At 38.3% G+C, this 17,008-nt stretch overlaps 1 protein-coding gene across 51 annotated transcripts in view; it reads left to right on the forward strand.

Annotated features, from left to right (window-relative positions):
- otofa (otoferlin a) overlaps positions 1–17,008 on the forward strand; it is a 145,325-nt gene that overhangs the window by 27,591 nt on the left and 100,726 nt on the right. For all 51 annotated transcript variants that reach the window (XM_073932662.1, XM_073932663.1, XM_009294734.5 and 48 more), the window contains exon 3: positions 10,389–10,477. In XM_073932662.1, the coding sequence (XP_073788763.1) occupies positions 10,431–10,477 (47 nt within the window). In that variant the 5' untranslated portion in view covers positions 10,389–10,430. The remainder of the gene's footprint in view (positions 1–10,388; positions 10,478–17,008) is intronic.

Here is a 17,008-nt window from a genome sequence, read left to right on the forward strand (position 1 = left end):
AGCCCTCTAGAGAAAGTGAAACTGCTTGTGACAATATTCTGTAAACCTATAGCGTTGAGCTGCATGTCTGGCTCTGCCTTTTGGTACCCTTTCGTTGTTCTAGGTCCCCTTTGGAAAGGGCACCCAAAAAGTGGTACGGTATGGTTTACTTTTTGGTACCTTTTGACAGTAAAAAAGGGCCATAAAAGCGTACCGACACGTACCGTACCATATACCACCAGGCTATTACTACAGACCCTCCAGTAAACTCAACCAATAGTGTTTTTAAGTGCACTGCTACCATATAGTTTCAATTTCATTTTACATTGCTTTCATCTATTTTTTGGAACCGTGCTTTATAAAGGTGAGACAAATATGTTCAATTACAAATCTTAGACATAATTTAGTTTGTGGTAATTATGTGGCGTTGTGCAAAGAACTGCACAAAAACAATCCTTTATTCATTGATAATATGTCCCTGTAAATATCATTAGTGTGAAAAATTAAAAAAGGAAAGTTGTTGGCAATTTACTGCACCGTAGCATTCATTTTACCTAGATGTTTTTGCGATTTACCAAAATTGTAAGCCAAAGCATGAAGCATCATTTGCCATGAGCCCGTGTTGCTTTGTTTAGAGCTCATAGGGTCTTTGCAATGGTGTGTTTTGACAGTCATTTTAATTAAAGTGGTTTAATTTGAAGCTGTCTACAATAAACTTGTCAAAGTGACCATAGCAAATTGATTTCCCCTTCACGTCAGAAGTAGTGTGAGGGCTTTGAGTACATCAGAAATAGAATGGTACTTCAGTTTACTGTCAGGAAGTTGTTATTTGGCATCACTTCATGCTGGACTGCATCTGATGTACAGAATCACTGAAAACACTGGGCTTTGTGATCTCTGTAGCCTTTAACTGTTGCTCCACTTGCGTCCAGCATTCAACATCACATTTGGAAGCGTGGAAGCGTCAATGAACTTTATTTCAATATGTTTCAGTTCACTTCAGTAAGGCAATCTTAATATTATTAGATGTTTTGTGAATAGACTCCTGGTTGGTTGACATCACTAATCAATAGTGTGATACTTGCTAATACTATTTTTAATCCATTGCAAACACTGCTACTGTTATTTAGGCATAACAAACTCTAACTTTTTTTGGGAACTCAATATTATTACTAATTTCAGTATTTTCTGTTGTAGTGAAAACGCCAGTCAAAAAACATGTCAATCAGTGTTACTGTTGCATTCAATGTACATTCAGTGGACTTCGTACATTCAATGGTCTTTTTGTATGGTCTACATTCAGTGGACAGTTTTTTTTTTATAATAAGCATAATATTGCGCAAGTCAAATTCTAAAATAGTCTCCATCGAATCCTAAATTTGTTTTTATTTATGAATTTAATAACTAATTTAAGAGTAATTTAATTGGTAGCTAACGATACATGATTCTCTCCACAATGGTCCTCTCCAGAAAGGTAACATTTACCTTTGGAAAAAATGCTTTCTCTGCCCTGTTTCTTTGCATTATTTCAGTTTGTGCTGTAGTGTATCCCAGAGGAAAGGAAATAGAGCAGGACAGAGGGAGGAATGAGAATGGACTCTGGTTTTTCCAGTTATCTTCAGTGAAATAGAGTCCAGTCAAACAAGACACTGAGTGAATCTGTAATGCTGCAGTTTCTGAGCTCAAACCTCATGACACCAGGATTGAGAGTCTTTTTAATAAACACAGATTTAATCCACAACCTATCCTCAGAATCAAAATATGAATGTGTTAATGAGTCTGTTTGTAATAATATTGAATTATAATAATAGTATGCATTTAATTGTAATGATATAGATCATGTACAATAGTGATGTATGAGAAAAGTAATATCAATCTAGCTCCTTTACAATATATAGATACAGATTTATTCCATCAACAGGTCCTCAGAATCTAAATATTTCTTTAAAATTGTATGCACTAACCTTTATTAAGACTTTATGGAAATGAACATATTGTAAATTAAGTTTGGCTTCCCGTCTTAACCATGCGTCTAACAAACATGCGGTAAATCTTATGCTTACAAAATGTGTTATGCTATTTTTGTCCAATTAATTTGTGTTTCCTGGCTTAATTAGTCATGCTGAGGAACTGTGAGCTAGCGGTTGAGATGAATGCAGCCTTCTCACAAAAATATCTTTTCAAAGATTTTTTTCCCTCTCAGTTTAATCAGGAACCGGATCAAGATAATCCAGAAAAATCCCTTATTCTTTTTACATCTGTGAGCAAATTCACTTTAATGTCTTTTATCTTAACAGCCAGCAATATTTGTAAGGGTATTACTAATTATTGCAAAGTTCACTGCAACTTGATGCAGATTTTTGTAATAACATTCTCTATAGTTATTTGTGGCAATCACTTGTTTTCATTTGCAAAAAATAGTTTGACTGATCATTTTTAGGTAATCACAGTAGGTTAAAATTATTGTTATGGCTGAATAATGGCAGATGTTTATGCTCTTTTCTCTAAATAGAATAATGAAAACAAACACACACACACACACACACACACACACACACACACACACACACACACACACACACACACACACACACACACACACACACACAGCACACACATAAAACCCCTAAGTTAATCAGTTCAAATGTTACACTGAATTTAGGCTTCAGAGTGGATCATCGTACTGATCATCATACAGGACAGCAGAAATATGAGTTCTACCAAAAAGACCAGAAAGATAAATATAATATTAAATTGCATTTATTTGATAAGTATTATGTGACAAAAGTATAATTAAAGTAAATATAACATAGGATTTCTTTGGCGGAGGCCCCGTTCATAGCTTGAATCGGAACCTTTTTGATCCAGCAATGACTGCCGAGGATGAGGGCGGAGACAGAGCCTACCCCCCTGGACAAGGCCAACCTGGCGGGGGTGGGGAGAATAGTGGGGGAACGTCTGTGTCAGTATCTGCAACCAAATGAATGGACAACTTATATATTCCTTGTGCCTAGTAGCTATTGGTTGGAACTGATTGTGATGAGCGATGTGACATTAGGGACCCTATCATACACCCAGCGCAGTGTGGTGCAAGGCGCGACGCAATGGTTGTTTGCTCGTTTCAGCCTTGCGCAAGAGTTGTTTTGACGTTTTGCGCCACGCTGTTTAAATAGCAAATGCATTTGCGCTCATATGTGCGCCCTTAGGAGTTCTGGTCTAAAAATGGAGGTGTGTTGAGGTGTGTTGCTGGTGCATTGAACAAACCAGACCAGAAATAAAAAAATAGACCAGAACATGTCGTTAATTCGACATCTCATCAATTAGAAATTATCAGACAGGAGGTTTTGAATATCAGACAATAGACTTTATTCTCCATAATAAAGCCGAGAAAGAGCAGAGCAGACCTCATAGCATTCTCCTCCTGCTCCTTCTAAACTTTCTGTGTGTTTTCAAAATCTTTATACATGTTTTTATGACACACCCCTTTGTGTCTCTTTTTAACTCTTGACCATTTTTGAATAGGTTTTCTAGTCTAAGGGGTCCTGCTATTCTTGGCTCTCAGCCCACTAGCTCATGTCAACAGAGATGTTACAGGTCTATGTCAGCAAAGTATAGATGCAACTTATGCAAAGGAACTAAGTGTTTACATACATTGTTATGATAGGATAATAACTTGATAATATGTTACTCATTCCAACTTCTGACACATATAGCTTCATATATATATAATCAGTGCTTTACATATTCAGTTATTCTACACAATCAGTCACTCAGCCTTCTCCTAGTGTTGCTTCTGTGCAGGCATACTCATCTTACACAGTATTTTTAACACACGCTGGCATGTTTGCTGCAAACACTACATACATTTTGTGAAGAGAAAATTAACTGCTTTACACTTAGAAAATACTACTCACTGAGAGAATAAAATCTTCTTCAAACAAAGCCTGTCTATTGTCCAGCGCAGAGCACATTAGTTGTGCACCTCACTTACACACTGCTTAATGCACACAAGATGTAGAGCAATACGCAAATATCTTTACATATGAAAAAGAATAAAAATATAAAGGATAGATAAAGGACATACAAAATATTCTGTGATTCCTATTCATTTATAGATCACAAAAAAAGAAGTTTCAAGCATTTGTAGATTAGAATTCGTTTAATAAAAACATAACACTTTGCCAGTGTCCTTCAAACCAGGCTAAACTCATCTTTTATCAGTACGACATATTTAATAATTTTTAAAATATAATAAAATTGTGTATAATCACTTCTGTTTTTACATATTCGAATACATACTCAGGCCAGAATGAGTTCATTTTTACATAAATCTCTGTTACTCTGAATGACAATGGAACACCTATATTTGGACAATTTATCTCATAAAATGTTATTTAAAACCTGAAAGCAGATGCTGTGATATATTTACCACATTTCTGATCTGTAACCCTAGATCGATGGATGAATAAATTTGAGTTTCCATATCACAAATTGCTTTTGATTCTTTGTTTTAAGAAGGTGTAATAAGGATTGATTAGAAAGCTGTCTTTTATGACCTTTTTAATCCTCAGGGGGCATAAAGCAGGGAAAAAAGAAGATCTCTGCTCTTCATCTTCATAATTATTGCTCTCTTAAAACTGCCTCTCACCTTAAGTTTCTAATAAACGTACTAAAGGCCATAGGGGAGATTGTAGAGGCAAGTGAGTTTAAAAAAGCTCTTTAATGAGCAGCTTCATCTCCTCCTGTTTATTCTTCCTCATATTATGCATCGTCTATTGAAGTGAATATGGTTTCTGCTCTGGTGCTGAGGGATTTGAGGGGAAAAATCCTCACTGTGCTTGCCTGGACTTTACCCCGAGGGTATTCGGCTGAGACCATGCAGCAAAGCAAAGCAGACAATTCCTGCAGCTCTCCATCAGCGGCTTCTCTCTGTAGGTTTAGCCTATAGACCTGTTCAGCAGCTGCTCAAGTGCGATGGAGATTTGAAATGTCTCACACACATCCTCCCTTCAGTCTTTCATGTTTGACATGACATCACAGTTTCCATGCAGGCTGAATGACTTCGAGACTCTGCTGTGTTTTCATTTCTTCCCTTCTGTGTTATAAAATGTTGAGTTGCAGTCCTCTGCATCTGGTAAATATCTCTGCCTCTCTAGTGCGGATCATGTCTCTCATCGCATTAACTGCTCATACTGTGATGAGAACCCATAACGTTTAGATAGACAAATGATCCTAATGAGTTCAGAATTAAAGACTGTGGGTGTCCATGTGTTGACAGACATTTGCTTGTGTGTTGGTGTGTGGTTAATAACAGCATCCCATCACCAGTAAACCTCAACAAATATTTTTCTTTCATTAAGTTTGACTTAAGGTACTTCCCGGCGTAAGATTCATTTTTGTTGTGCACTGACAAAAGGCTGTTTTAAACTCTCTCTCTCTTTTTAAATATGATGTATGCGTATATTGTTAGTCTATTAACTGGTGGAAAGTGATGCAAGAGGTGCTAGGGATAGTTCACTCAAAAACTGGAAATGTTCTGTTACAGTAATTTACTCGCCCTCACATCATGCAAGATGTAGTGACTTGATTTCTTCAGATTAGAAGAACATGAGGGTTCTTTTATATGAAACCTTGCTGATGCATAAAATGCAAGGTCTTATGAAGCTAGAGAATCAGTCTGTGCAAGAAATTATACATTACACTCCTTTTAATAATTTGGCAACTGAAATCTCTTACACATGTACATGATCTAAGGTAAAGTGACTATTTCTTTTTTCCTCCGACATGTCCTCCTTTTGGTACTTGCATCCATTTCTAAATGTTCTATATCCAGCATTTAAATGTATGTGTTTTTGCATACTTTATACCTTACACAATGTGTCTGTGAAGTTTCAGCCCAAAACACCCATCAGATTATTTATTATACCTTTCAGAATATTGGATTTTTCTGCTCTAAACACAATGTAGCTAATTTTGTGGCCTGTGCCTTTAAAAGTGGCACCCCCAGAACATTTTCTCAGGGATGGCCAGAAATAATTCAGCAAGTACATGTGCAAACCAAATAAAAATCAATAATAAGTTTAAAAACACTTTTCATATAACTTTTTAGTTATTTTTCACATACTTTTATTGTACAGCATACAGTATATGCTATGTCTAAAACTAATGAAAATTATTGAGTTAATAAAACAAACAATTGAACAAACTGAACAAAAGGCATTTCTAAATACACACACCCACCATACAGACCCTAATAATATCATTTATCCATATTCCTTTTTGAGCCACAATATTATTAATGCAGCTTTTTCTACTGATGTACCTTAAGGTAAGTATTAAATTGCCATTGCTGTCTTTTGATGGTGTGTGCGTGCTTTCAACGACGATCGGGTAGGGCAGTTGCTCCCTGGGTGAACCAAGCCATACACCCCCACCCCCCTTAAATTGTTAGCTTTGTTATTCAATAAATATAACAATTTATTTATATTTATTCTAAATAAGTACAATTATTATTAATATTATTATACAATTATTATTCTAAATAAATAACAGAAGTCATTCCTTAATGTTACTGGAATACAATGTATCAAGTAGAGGGGTATGTTAAGATCACTTAAGAAACCTTTTGCATGAATATTAATTATGATAATTCTAAAGAATTGAAATACTTAGACCCGACTTTTGGCTAAGAATTAATGAAGTCTTAGCTCCATGACACTTTATCCCTCCTTTTTGCTTTATAGCCATGCTTAGTGAAAGTTACATCATCATCATATTATATAAACTTTAGTTGTGTGGACTTGAAAAACTCGCTGTGTGCCGACACTTCTGCAGAAAAGGCTGTTACTCCGGTTTCACGCCATTTGAGCGGCACGTATTTTATCAGCGCGCATGCAAACAACCAGTTTGCTTTCACCACCGTTGTTTCGGTTGCACATAGAGAACTCGTGCAAAAGATGCCAAATGTAAACACCCTTAAAGTCTTTATTCTGGGATTGCCACTCGTAAATCATATTCCAATGCTTTTACTAGGGTATTTTTTATTTATTTATTTTTTACCGTCTCTGCGGGCTGCCCAAAGCAAGATGCCACCCTGGGCAATCATCCATATTGCCCATGCCTAAATCCGCCACTGGGGGAGGGTAGGGGCAGTGAATCAGGTATGTCAGTGGCACCAACAATAATTAAGTGGCTGCATTTTATTTATTTATTTATTGAAATATTGGGAATTTACATAAGTACAATAAAATTAATAACATCAACAGAAAAGTCATACTTTGGTGGCCTAAGGTGTGGTGAGAGTTTACCCACGGGTGACCGTGGTCTTCAATGCTAGTTCTCCCTGCCCACCATTCCCGAGTGACTGTCATAGTGTGCCTCAATCTCCACCTTGGCTGTGTCAGATAAACAGCACAGTGACAGACATGAAGCAGGTCTCACGTAATGTTTGTGAGAAAATACTACAGTAAGAATGAAGAGTTTTATTGTATTTATTTAGAGTTAATTCAGGCCTTTTGCAATGAGTCACACACAATATCAGTACAAAGTTCACACACACATGTTAATACGTGGCTGTTAATCAACTCGGTGAGCGGGGAAAAACGTCATGTTGTGGTGGGTCTCAAAATGGGAGGGATTTGGATCCTATTTTAACATCATGAAATAAAAAAAGAGACTTATTGTCTTTATATCACTCCAATATGACTGTGGACACACTATACAGACAGTTCTGTCCAAACAGCTTACAAAAGATGATTTTCATCATAGGTGCCCTTTAATTATATATAAAATGTATAGGTTGTGGATTAATTTGGAGGATGCTCATGACAATATTTGCCATGCCTTGTTGTGCCGCCATCATTGGTCGGTCATGTACACATTTCTAAAAGAAATTCTAATATATTTTATGTTGGCATAACCCTTATTCATATTTCTGTGATATAATGCGAAAAAATTGCAATTATTTTTGCTGGTGTGACTTAATATAGGAAGTTTGATTACACTCAAAAAAATGTAATGAAAAAAAGTCAAGATAACAATTATTTTTATGTTGCTTTAACTTATTTTAATCAGCTAATCAGGTTTCAACTTTTTTGTAAATTATACAACATTTTACTTAAGGTGACTAGAAAGTAATTTGATTCAACCTAAAATATTAGGGCAGCAAGATTTTTCTAGTGTAGATAAAAATCCTTAAATCTTCTTCAACTTTTTCAACTAAAACCAGTTCATGTTACCTAACAAACCTTTTTTTTTTGCAGTACAGTGATAATTCTAGCACATTTTGTCCTGCGGATTCACATTATACACACTTTTTTATAACCTTTAGTCACTTTATACTGCTGCCAATCAAGTCAAGATGTTCTGCTTTTGCTCATTACATGTAGCAAAATGTGGGTCAAGACTTTTCCGTGTAATTTGTTTTCCCCTTACTTGGAGAAGAGTACCTCTCTGATACACTTTAAATAGCATAATTAACAACTGTGTTCAGTTCAGTTTTGTTAGCACCTTTGCGAAAATCTAATTTGTCGGTCGAATGTGGCTGTCACTCTTGCAAATAACCAAACTCTGTGTGTTGAAAACGAGATTAAGCAGAAGTGACAGTCGTATCTACCTACATGAGTTCTCGGTGACTTTCTTTAACCACATGACAACAAATCTCATTCCGCTAGTCGGAGCACCCAAGCCGGTCTCTGATTGATTTGGCAAGAAAACACTGTGGCCCTGCAGTCTAGCAGTGGAGTGCTGCTGTTCTCCATAATCGCAGTGAGACAGAACGCCTCAGCAGGCCTCAGGGCAGCCCGTTTGTCTGTATGGATCAGTGTGCCAGATGGGAGTCAGTGTTCTAGGATCAGGAGAAGCTAATGCATCATCCCACTGTTAAGAGCCTGAAAGACTCCTACAGTGTCATAGATTACTGCTGTTAGCTTAAATGGGAATGCAAGTAGGCCGTCCTTCAGTATGCCACATACTGTAATATTTATGCAGTCCCTTTTAAAGCTTGAGATGTTGATGGCAATTGAATGGACAGATTAGTGCACTAAAGTTTGAGACTAGATTTTGTCCGTTGGTCGTAATTGAGAAAGCAGGTACATTTAAAGCTGTCATTAAATGGAGTTTCAGATTTTTATCTGAGGTTTTTTTGCACCAAAAATGTTATTATATATATTTTTAAAAACAGTTGTTTAAAGGTTTGCAATGACAAAACAGTGGTATAGGTGTCTCATGTCACCTATGATTATTGTCCATCAGCTAGCTGTTCAAGTCTTTTGTGAAAGGTAAATTCACATAATATACATCCATCAAAAACGTCAATATACATTCTCCAAAAACTCCCGAAGAGGAATCCAGATATGTCATAAGTCTGTTTTTTTTTTTTTTTTTTAAGGGTAAGAAAATGGCAATCTGATTCATTGACAAAGGAATGTTAGGAAAGGACCACAACAAAAGTATACATTTTCTTGTTTAATAAGTATAAGGGTGTAACACAGATTCTAGTCCATGACTAAGATGTAGACCAATTTTACAATGAAAACAAAATATAGAACTGGAAATAGGGCCAAAGGTTTACCAATAATCTTCTGAACTAGTTTGTAGATTTCTTTCCAGTTTTTCTTAATCATGTCACAGTACCAGAATACGTGCATCACAGTACCAACATTGGATTTGCAGTTAAAACAACTTTGCAAAACATTAGGAAATATCTTATTTAGACAAACTGGTGTTAAAGAAATTCTGTAAAATCAATTAAAATTTTGCTCGTGCTTTGATATTGTGGCACCTTTGAAAAATATGCCAGAACAGACTAAAATCCATTCTTCATCACAATTTTTTTTCCCCACAATCTTTCTCCCATGTACCTTTCAAGGAGATAAACAAAATTTTTTATAAAAGTAGCACTTAAACTAAAATTTGATCATGGTTAACCTCTTTTAATAATTCAAAATAGACAGTAAGCAATCATATTGTTTTTGAGGAATGTTTTGTAACTGTTATATTGTATAGTATTGTAAATATTTTATGATAGCCATTGATTTCATACTATAATTTTTCTAGTCAATAGCTACTGTTAACATACCAACATAGTAAAGGTAAGTAAATGATGACAGAAAGCACAGTTGTTAGTGGTTGTTAGTGGTTGTCAAAAACAACACCTTAATTACTGTAATAATTTGTAATTATTTCCTGCTGTTAATAAATTACTTGATATATCAGCATTCATTGCATTGCTGATAATCGATTCAGCTACAGACCTTATTGTGTTTTAGTTTAAGATTAATTGAAAGTCTTATAATAAGAGATTTTGGCTGTAAATGGACCCAATACAGAGTTTATAATTAGCTTTGAAAGATCTACTAACTGTCAGATTGAGCGTATTGATTTTTGTCCTGGTTTGTTTTGTTTTCCAGGCGTTCCGATGGCCAATTGGGAGTCAAGTGGATGGCGACGAGATGCTGGAGATCCAAGTGTTTAATTACAGCAAAGTCTTCACTAATAGGTAGGACAACTCAATACATTTGCTGTGACCTTAAAAAAAGATTTCAGCCTGTTAATGGACTGGCTTCTAATCGTGTAATATTTATTGACATACTTCGATACTGCAATGTAATCAATATACAATTATTACAGACTTAAGAAACATATATAGTGAAACACGACCATACAGTAAGTGCAAGTACACTTCCATAAGTTTACGTGCTCAACATTCAACCTGTTTTATCCAAAGCAACAACAATGACTATTCCAATATTTTGCAATGCAGAGTTCACACTGTATGACTTTAGCTCTGATTTTCACTTGCAGACAGGTTTTGTGAAATATACGCACAAGCGACAACCACAGAGTGTAAATATTCTAAGATGTGATCTGAGAGAATTGTTAATGTGTCAAAAGCTTGTTGTGTGAAAAAAGAATTCTGAAAAACACATTGGCTATTACCTACAGCCAATAAGAGAGCAAGATACAGGACAGCAGGGTGGTTGTGGAGGAGTTATAGACCACAATCTCAGAATAAGCTTTACCATAACACTAAACAGGAGTTTGCATGTTCTCCTCGTGTTAGCATGGGTTTCCTCTGCATGCACCATTACACTGTGGCGACCCTCATTAATAAGAAACTAAGCTAAAGGAAAATGAATGAATGATTTCATTCATTGATAACATTAAACAAAAACAAAGCAGAAACCTTTGCAGCAGCATGTTGCACGATTATTTTTTGACAAATGTGAACTCTGATCTCACGTGTGGTCTTGAGTGATTAAGCAAACTTTTTGCGGTCTTTTGCAAGCTTGACAGAGTTGTCTGCAATTATTTCAAGGGCAGTAATGCAATGTTTATCCTCCTGTCACTGATCTATCATGCAGTGTGAACACAGCATCAACTGTATGCTACCCCAGAGAGTCATACCGTGTGAAAATAACCGTGATTCAAAAACTTTGAAATTCATGCAGTGTGGCATTTGACATGCTATGGTTTGTTTATTTTACAGTGAGTCTTTGCTAATTCCATCTCACCATACAGGACCTCGTGAATTATTCGTTCATTCATTTTCTTTTCGGCTTAGACCCTTTATTAATTTGGGGTCGCCACAGCGGAATGAACCGCCAACTTATCCAGTATATGTTTTACGCAGCGGATACCCTTCCAGTCGCAACCCATAACTGGGAAATATTCACACACACACTCATACACTACTGTCAATCTTAGCATACCAAATAAATCTGTACCACATGTCTTTGGAGGTGTGGGGGAAACTGGAGCACCTGGAGGAAACCCACGTGAATACAGGGAGAACATGCAAACTCCACAAAGAAATGCCAACTGACCCAGGCGAGGCTCGAACCAGCGACCTTCTTGCTGTGAGGCCAATGTGCTACCCACTGTGCCACCGTGTCGCCTACTCAGGTAGGCTGAGGTGTTGACACAATGCTCAATTAGTACTAATGGGCCCAAAGTATGCTAAGAAAATATCCCCCACACCATTACACCACCACCACCAACCTGAATTGTTGATTCAAGGCAGGATAGATCCATACTTTCATGTTGTTGACGCCAAATTTTGACCCTACCATCTGAATGCAGCAGCAGAAAGACCTGCAACGTTTTTTCAATCTTCTATTGTCTGATTTTGTTGAGCCTGTGTGAATTGTAGATTCAGTTTTCTGTTCTGAGCTGACAGGAGTGTCACCCGGTGTGGTCTTCTGCTACTGTAGCTCATCCACCTCAAGGTTTGATGTGTTGTGCATTCAGATGCTCTTCTGGATACCTCAGTTGTAATGAGTGGTTATTTGAGTTACTGTTGCCTTTCTATTAGCTTGAACTCTGACCTCAAACCATTCTCTGTAAACCCTAGAGATGGTTGTGCTTAAAAATCCCAGTAGATCAGCAGTTTCTGAAGTACTCAGATCAGCCTGTCTGAGACCAACAACCATGCCACATTCAAAGTCACTGAAATAACCTTTCTTCCCCATTTTGATGCTCAATTTGAACTGCAGCAGATCGTCTTGACCAGTTCGTTCACAAATCTGATTAAATGACAGTCATGTGATATTATACTAGCATTGTCTGTGTTCCAGCCTCTTCACACTTCATTGTACAACATAATGCACATTTAAGACTGTTTCAGCCTAGAATGTTAGATTTCAAATATGCAGTTAATAGCCTGTCAAGAGCAACTGATGCTCCTGTGTAAAAAACATACATCTTTTCAGAGATCAACAAATCCCTGAAATACAAGTCAAATATCTTCATTTATTTCTATTCTAGACATATTTATAGTTAACTTTATTAAATTGCCAATACATTAATGAGAGAGCAGTTATAATAAGGAGGTCCACCTTATTGACTCCTCTTATTTTCTAGAATATAAGAGATATATTGTTATCTATATATTGTATTGAGATGCAGGGCTCATGTTTTATTTTATTTCTTCTGTACTAGTACCTGTCAGTATTTGCCCGGTGAAATGTTCTCGTTTTCCTGTGGTTATCTGTGGCTGTGTGTGTTTTCCATCTGCTGTCTTCCTCCAGAGTCCCTGGTTTCACTGACAGTCATTACCAGCTGTAAATTCAGTCCTGCCAAGGTGTGACACTCCTGCTAGAGCAGTCAATGTGCGTGTGTGCTGCAAGCGTATATACGGTTAACTTCCGGCTGTTTCACCAGATTGCAGTAGACTTTTGGATGAGAGATTGCAGTAGCGTAAACATATTCTCTGATGCTCTCACATGTCAGTGAATCTAAACTGTTCCTATTTAAGTTGATTTCCTTCTCAAGCGTTCTGGCTGTGTGAACACAACTAAAGTAAACAAACAGCCACCAAGTATCAAAATTTGAGTACATAATTTAAGTTAATTGAATTGTGGTGTGCAATCTATGTTTTGTGTTATCATAGGCATTGTTTCGACTTCATCTTTTGTGGTCTCTGTGACACCTGTGAATAGATCACAATGTATGAGAAGAGCAACCGCTGAATAATTCAAACAGCACCATGACATGTGTCACCCGTGCAGCTCATTAGCTATTTGTTTGTTATTTACAGATGTAATATCTATCCATCCTATGCATTACACATTTGACCTCATTGATGGGCAGCTTGTGACATCCAGGCCTTTGCAAACTCTGAGCAGCAGGTGTGAGAGCGATGTGTCAGTCCAGATCGATGTGTAGTTCAGAAACTCTATCTTCCTCATGTCAGTCTTTAGGGTTATGCATTAGAGATGGACATTTCTAAGCCTTGGAGAGGATCAGACAGTAATTGAGAATTAATGGTGATTTATTGATAGCTGTGGTCGTTGTTTCATGGCCAACTGGCCACCAGGTGGTGACGTTGTTGATGGATCTGGTGAAATTAATAGGATGTCATCATGCAGTTAAAGTCAATATTGGAAAAAATCATATGGAAAATATCAATAGTTTGGGGGGTTGCTTTTGCTCATGAAAGAAATTAATATTTTTTATTTAGATAGAATGCTTAACACTTTATAATAACTACACACTATAAATCATTTATTAAGCAATAACAAATAGGAAATTCATTATTTGTTGAGCATTAACTCTACATTAACAGACATTAATAAGCAGTTTATAACTGCAGATGCAAATGATCTGTTATTGACTTATAAGCACATTTAAAATGCGCTGAATAATTGTCCTTTCATACTTTGTTTATTAATTTTTCACTAAATTAAGTATTGCATTTTTTACAAATCCTTCTAAACTATTCAAATCAACATTTATAATTCTTCTTATTCAGGCATCTGTTAATAGTTAATTGTTTCTGTTAATTAAAGCTTTATTAACTCAACTTCATGCAGTTTTGTGACCTAGAGGACTATTTATGCTTTATAAATACCTAATAAATGATAATTCAAGAGTTCACACTTAGATATTGCTTGACGACTGTAAGCAGGTTTGGCATGCTGTCCCGGGAGAGAACCCTGAGCTCGGAGATAGTTGAGCCCAGGGCTCCCGCCAGGTCCATAGAGCATGTAAGGGGAGTACGAGATCAGGTGGTTCTCGAGAGCTCCCCTTTTTAAAGGGAGGAAAGGAGGAGATAGGGGGTGGATGGGGGGTTTCTTCGGAAAACGAAGGTAAGGGAGTAATATCTAGCTAGGCTATTTATAGTAATTTGGAATAGATCTGATTGGCTAACTAATGAGTGTAGATTGGCGGCCAGCTGCGGTCAATTATATCACGTGCTCCTCTCGAAATTAGTTTAAAAACTTCACTTCAAGAGTTCACACTTAGATATTGCTTGACGACTGTAAGCAGGTTTGGCATGCTGTCCCGGGAGAGAACCCTGAGCTCGGAGATAGTTGAGCCCAGGGCTCCCGCCAGGTCCATAGAGCATGTAAGGGGAGTACGAGATCAGGTGGTTCTCGAGAGCTCCCCAAATGCATGAAGCTCGGGACAGCAGCCGTGTATTCGAAGAAACTCCCCAAAAGGCTTGAAATGCTATATCCGGCTGCTGGATATAGTTATTTGAAAGGAAATGTAAAGAGGGCTCCTTGGAGCAAAGGGTGACACAGGTTCCTGCGGGAACCCGAGCAGAGTTGGCTTGGGCTGTGAATACTCCTGCTGGAGTAGAGACTCGGGGAGACCCCTGCGGGGGTCAGAGCCATGGGGTGGGCGGGAATCCTGCTGGAGTCATTACAAGGGAAGGGGAGTGAAGGACTCCGGCTGGAGAGGGGGGTGAAGGGGGGCAGGGGGGGGGCGGGGACTCCAAAGGAGTAATTTGCTCGAGGAACACTCCTTGCGGAGATTGAGCTGGGAGGTGGCAGCACTATATATAATTATATATTTATATGAAACATATAGATATATAAATATATAATGGGGTAATCTAGGGCATTGGGGGGGGCGTTTTTTTTTTTTACTGACTCTTGAGAGAGTCGAAGCTCTTGGCTCTCCTGCGGGAGAGAGAGCTGTATGTGCCATCTCCAGCTGGAGTCGGGAAAAGGAATGGTCGGTGAAGCCCCAGCTGGAGGGTGAAATGGCAGTTGGGCGATGACCCCTGCGGGGGTCCGGTGCTCGGGATTAACTCCACGGGAGTTAGAGCGTGAGGGTGACAGCACTATATATAAATATATATTTATATGCGTGGGTGCATATATATATACATATATATAAATAAATTTAAAAAATAAAAGATAAATGTGAGAAATAAACAGAAATAAGTGAATAAAAGCTAGGGCCGGGGAGGGTCGGTGACATGGCTAGTGTCACAGCTCGGGGCTGGGTGAGCTATTTGGCTGGCTCCAGTAGGAGTCTGGAAAGATGAGGGGAAGGTGAAGACTCTTTCTGGAGGGTGACGGGCGCTATAGGTGCTCTGGGGGTGTTCCTGCGGGAACAGAGCGTGAGGGTGACAGCACTATATATAAATTCATATTTATATGCGTGGGTGCATATAGATGTGAATTTATACAAATAAAATCAAACAAAGAGAAAATAAATAGTGCTATACTATATGTCATTGAAATGACATATAATATAAAAAGCTAAGGCCGGGCCGTGAGATGATTCCTGCGGTAATCGAAGCTCGGGGTAACGCCCCTGCGGGGGCCAGAGCCATGGGGGGGGCGGGGTCCTACAGAAGTTAGAAAAGTTGGTGGGCAGTGAAAACTTCTGTGGCAGCGGCCAGGGGGGGCGGGGGTGACGGGGGGGCTTGGGCAGGGAAAGAACTCTTACTGTAGTTGGGTGAGTGAAAAGGGGGAGAAGGCTGAGTGCAAATCAGCTGAAAGGAAGAAAAGAAATTAGATGGCTGGGTCATGCCCGCGCCCTTGAGAGACTTGGTAGTTCCTCTGCCCTCGGGAAGCTGGTATAGCTGGGTTGTGTTCTTTCCTTGTACTAGGCTCGTGTCTTTGGCCGCTGGGATAACTGCAACGGCTGGTGAGGGTCCTCTGGGCTTCCCTGAGATGACTGTGGCTGAGTCGGATGTAGGTTTTGAAGGCGTCAGAAGACCACCTTCCTAGTGTTTGTATGTGTTGTTGTGATAACCCTTTGTGTGCTGCTGTAGTGGCGGCTCCAATTCTGAATGAGTGACTGGAGTATGATTCTGATGGGAAGCCTGAGTTGGTTAGGACATATTTAAGGTGTTTTTGGAACCAAAAGCGTGTCACTGGGTGGTGTGTGTCGTCTATGAAAAGGGGGTCTAGGGGACTTGCACTTAGTGTTTTACTGTAGTGTGTGTAAGCTAGAAGAGTTTGGAATGGGCTTGTGGGGGAGGGAATGTTGAATATGTAGATGTAATGTCCCTTTCTGGATTGATCTGTTTTACTTTGCTTAATGAGGAAAGCAATTGTTTCCTCATCAATCAAGGTCAGATCTGCTATAGTAGGGTGGATAGAGGGATCGAATTTAGATGTAACTGTAAATTCAGAACATCTTAGAAATCCAAAAAAGGCAAGAATAAACATTGCATCTAGGGTATGATCTGTATGAAATGAAAAATAGCCTTTCCTGATTGTGGAAATGCATTTAGCTAGTATGTTGTGTGTGATGGGTAGCCTTGTGTCTGGGAGGGGGGGGCGGG

This window comes from Danio rerio, chromosome 20, assembly GCF_049306965.1.
Source record: "Danio rerio strain Tuebingen ecotype United States chromosome 20, GRCz12tu, whole genome shotgun sequence".
Classification (NCBI taxonomy): Eukaryota; Metazoa; Chordata; class Actinopteri; order Cypriniformes; family Danionidae; genus Danio; species Danio rerio.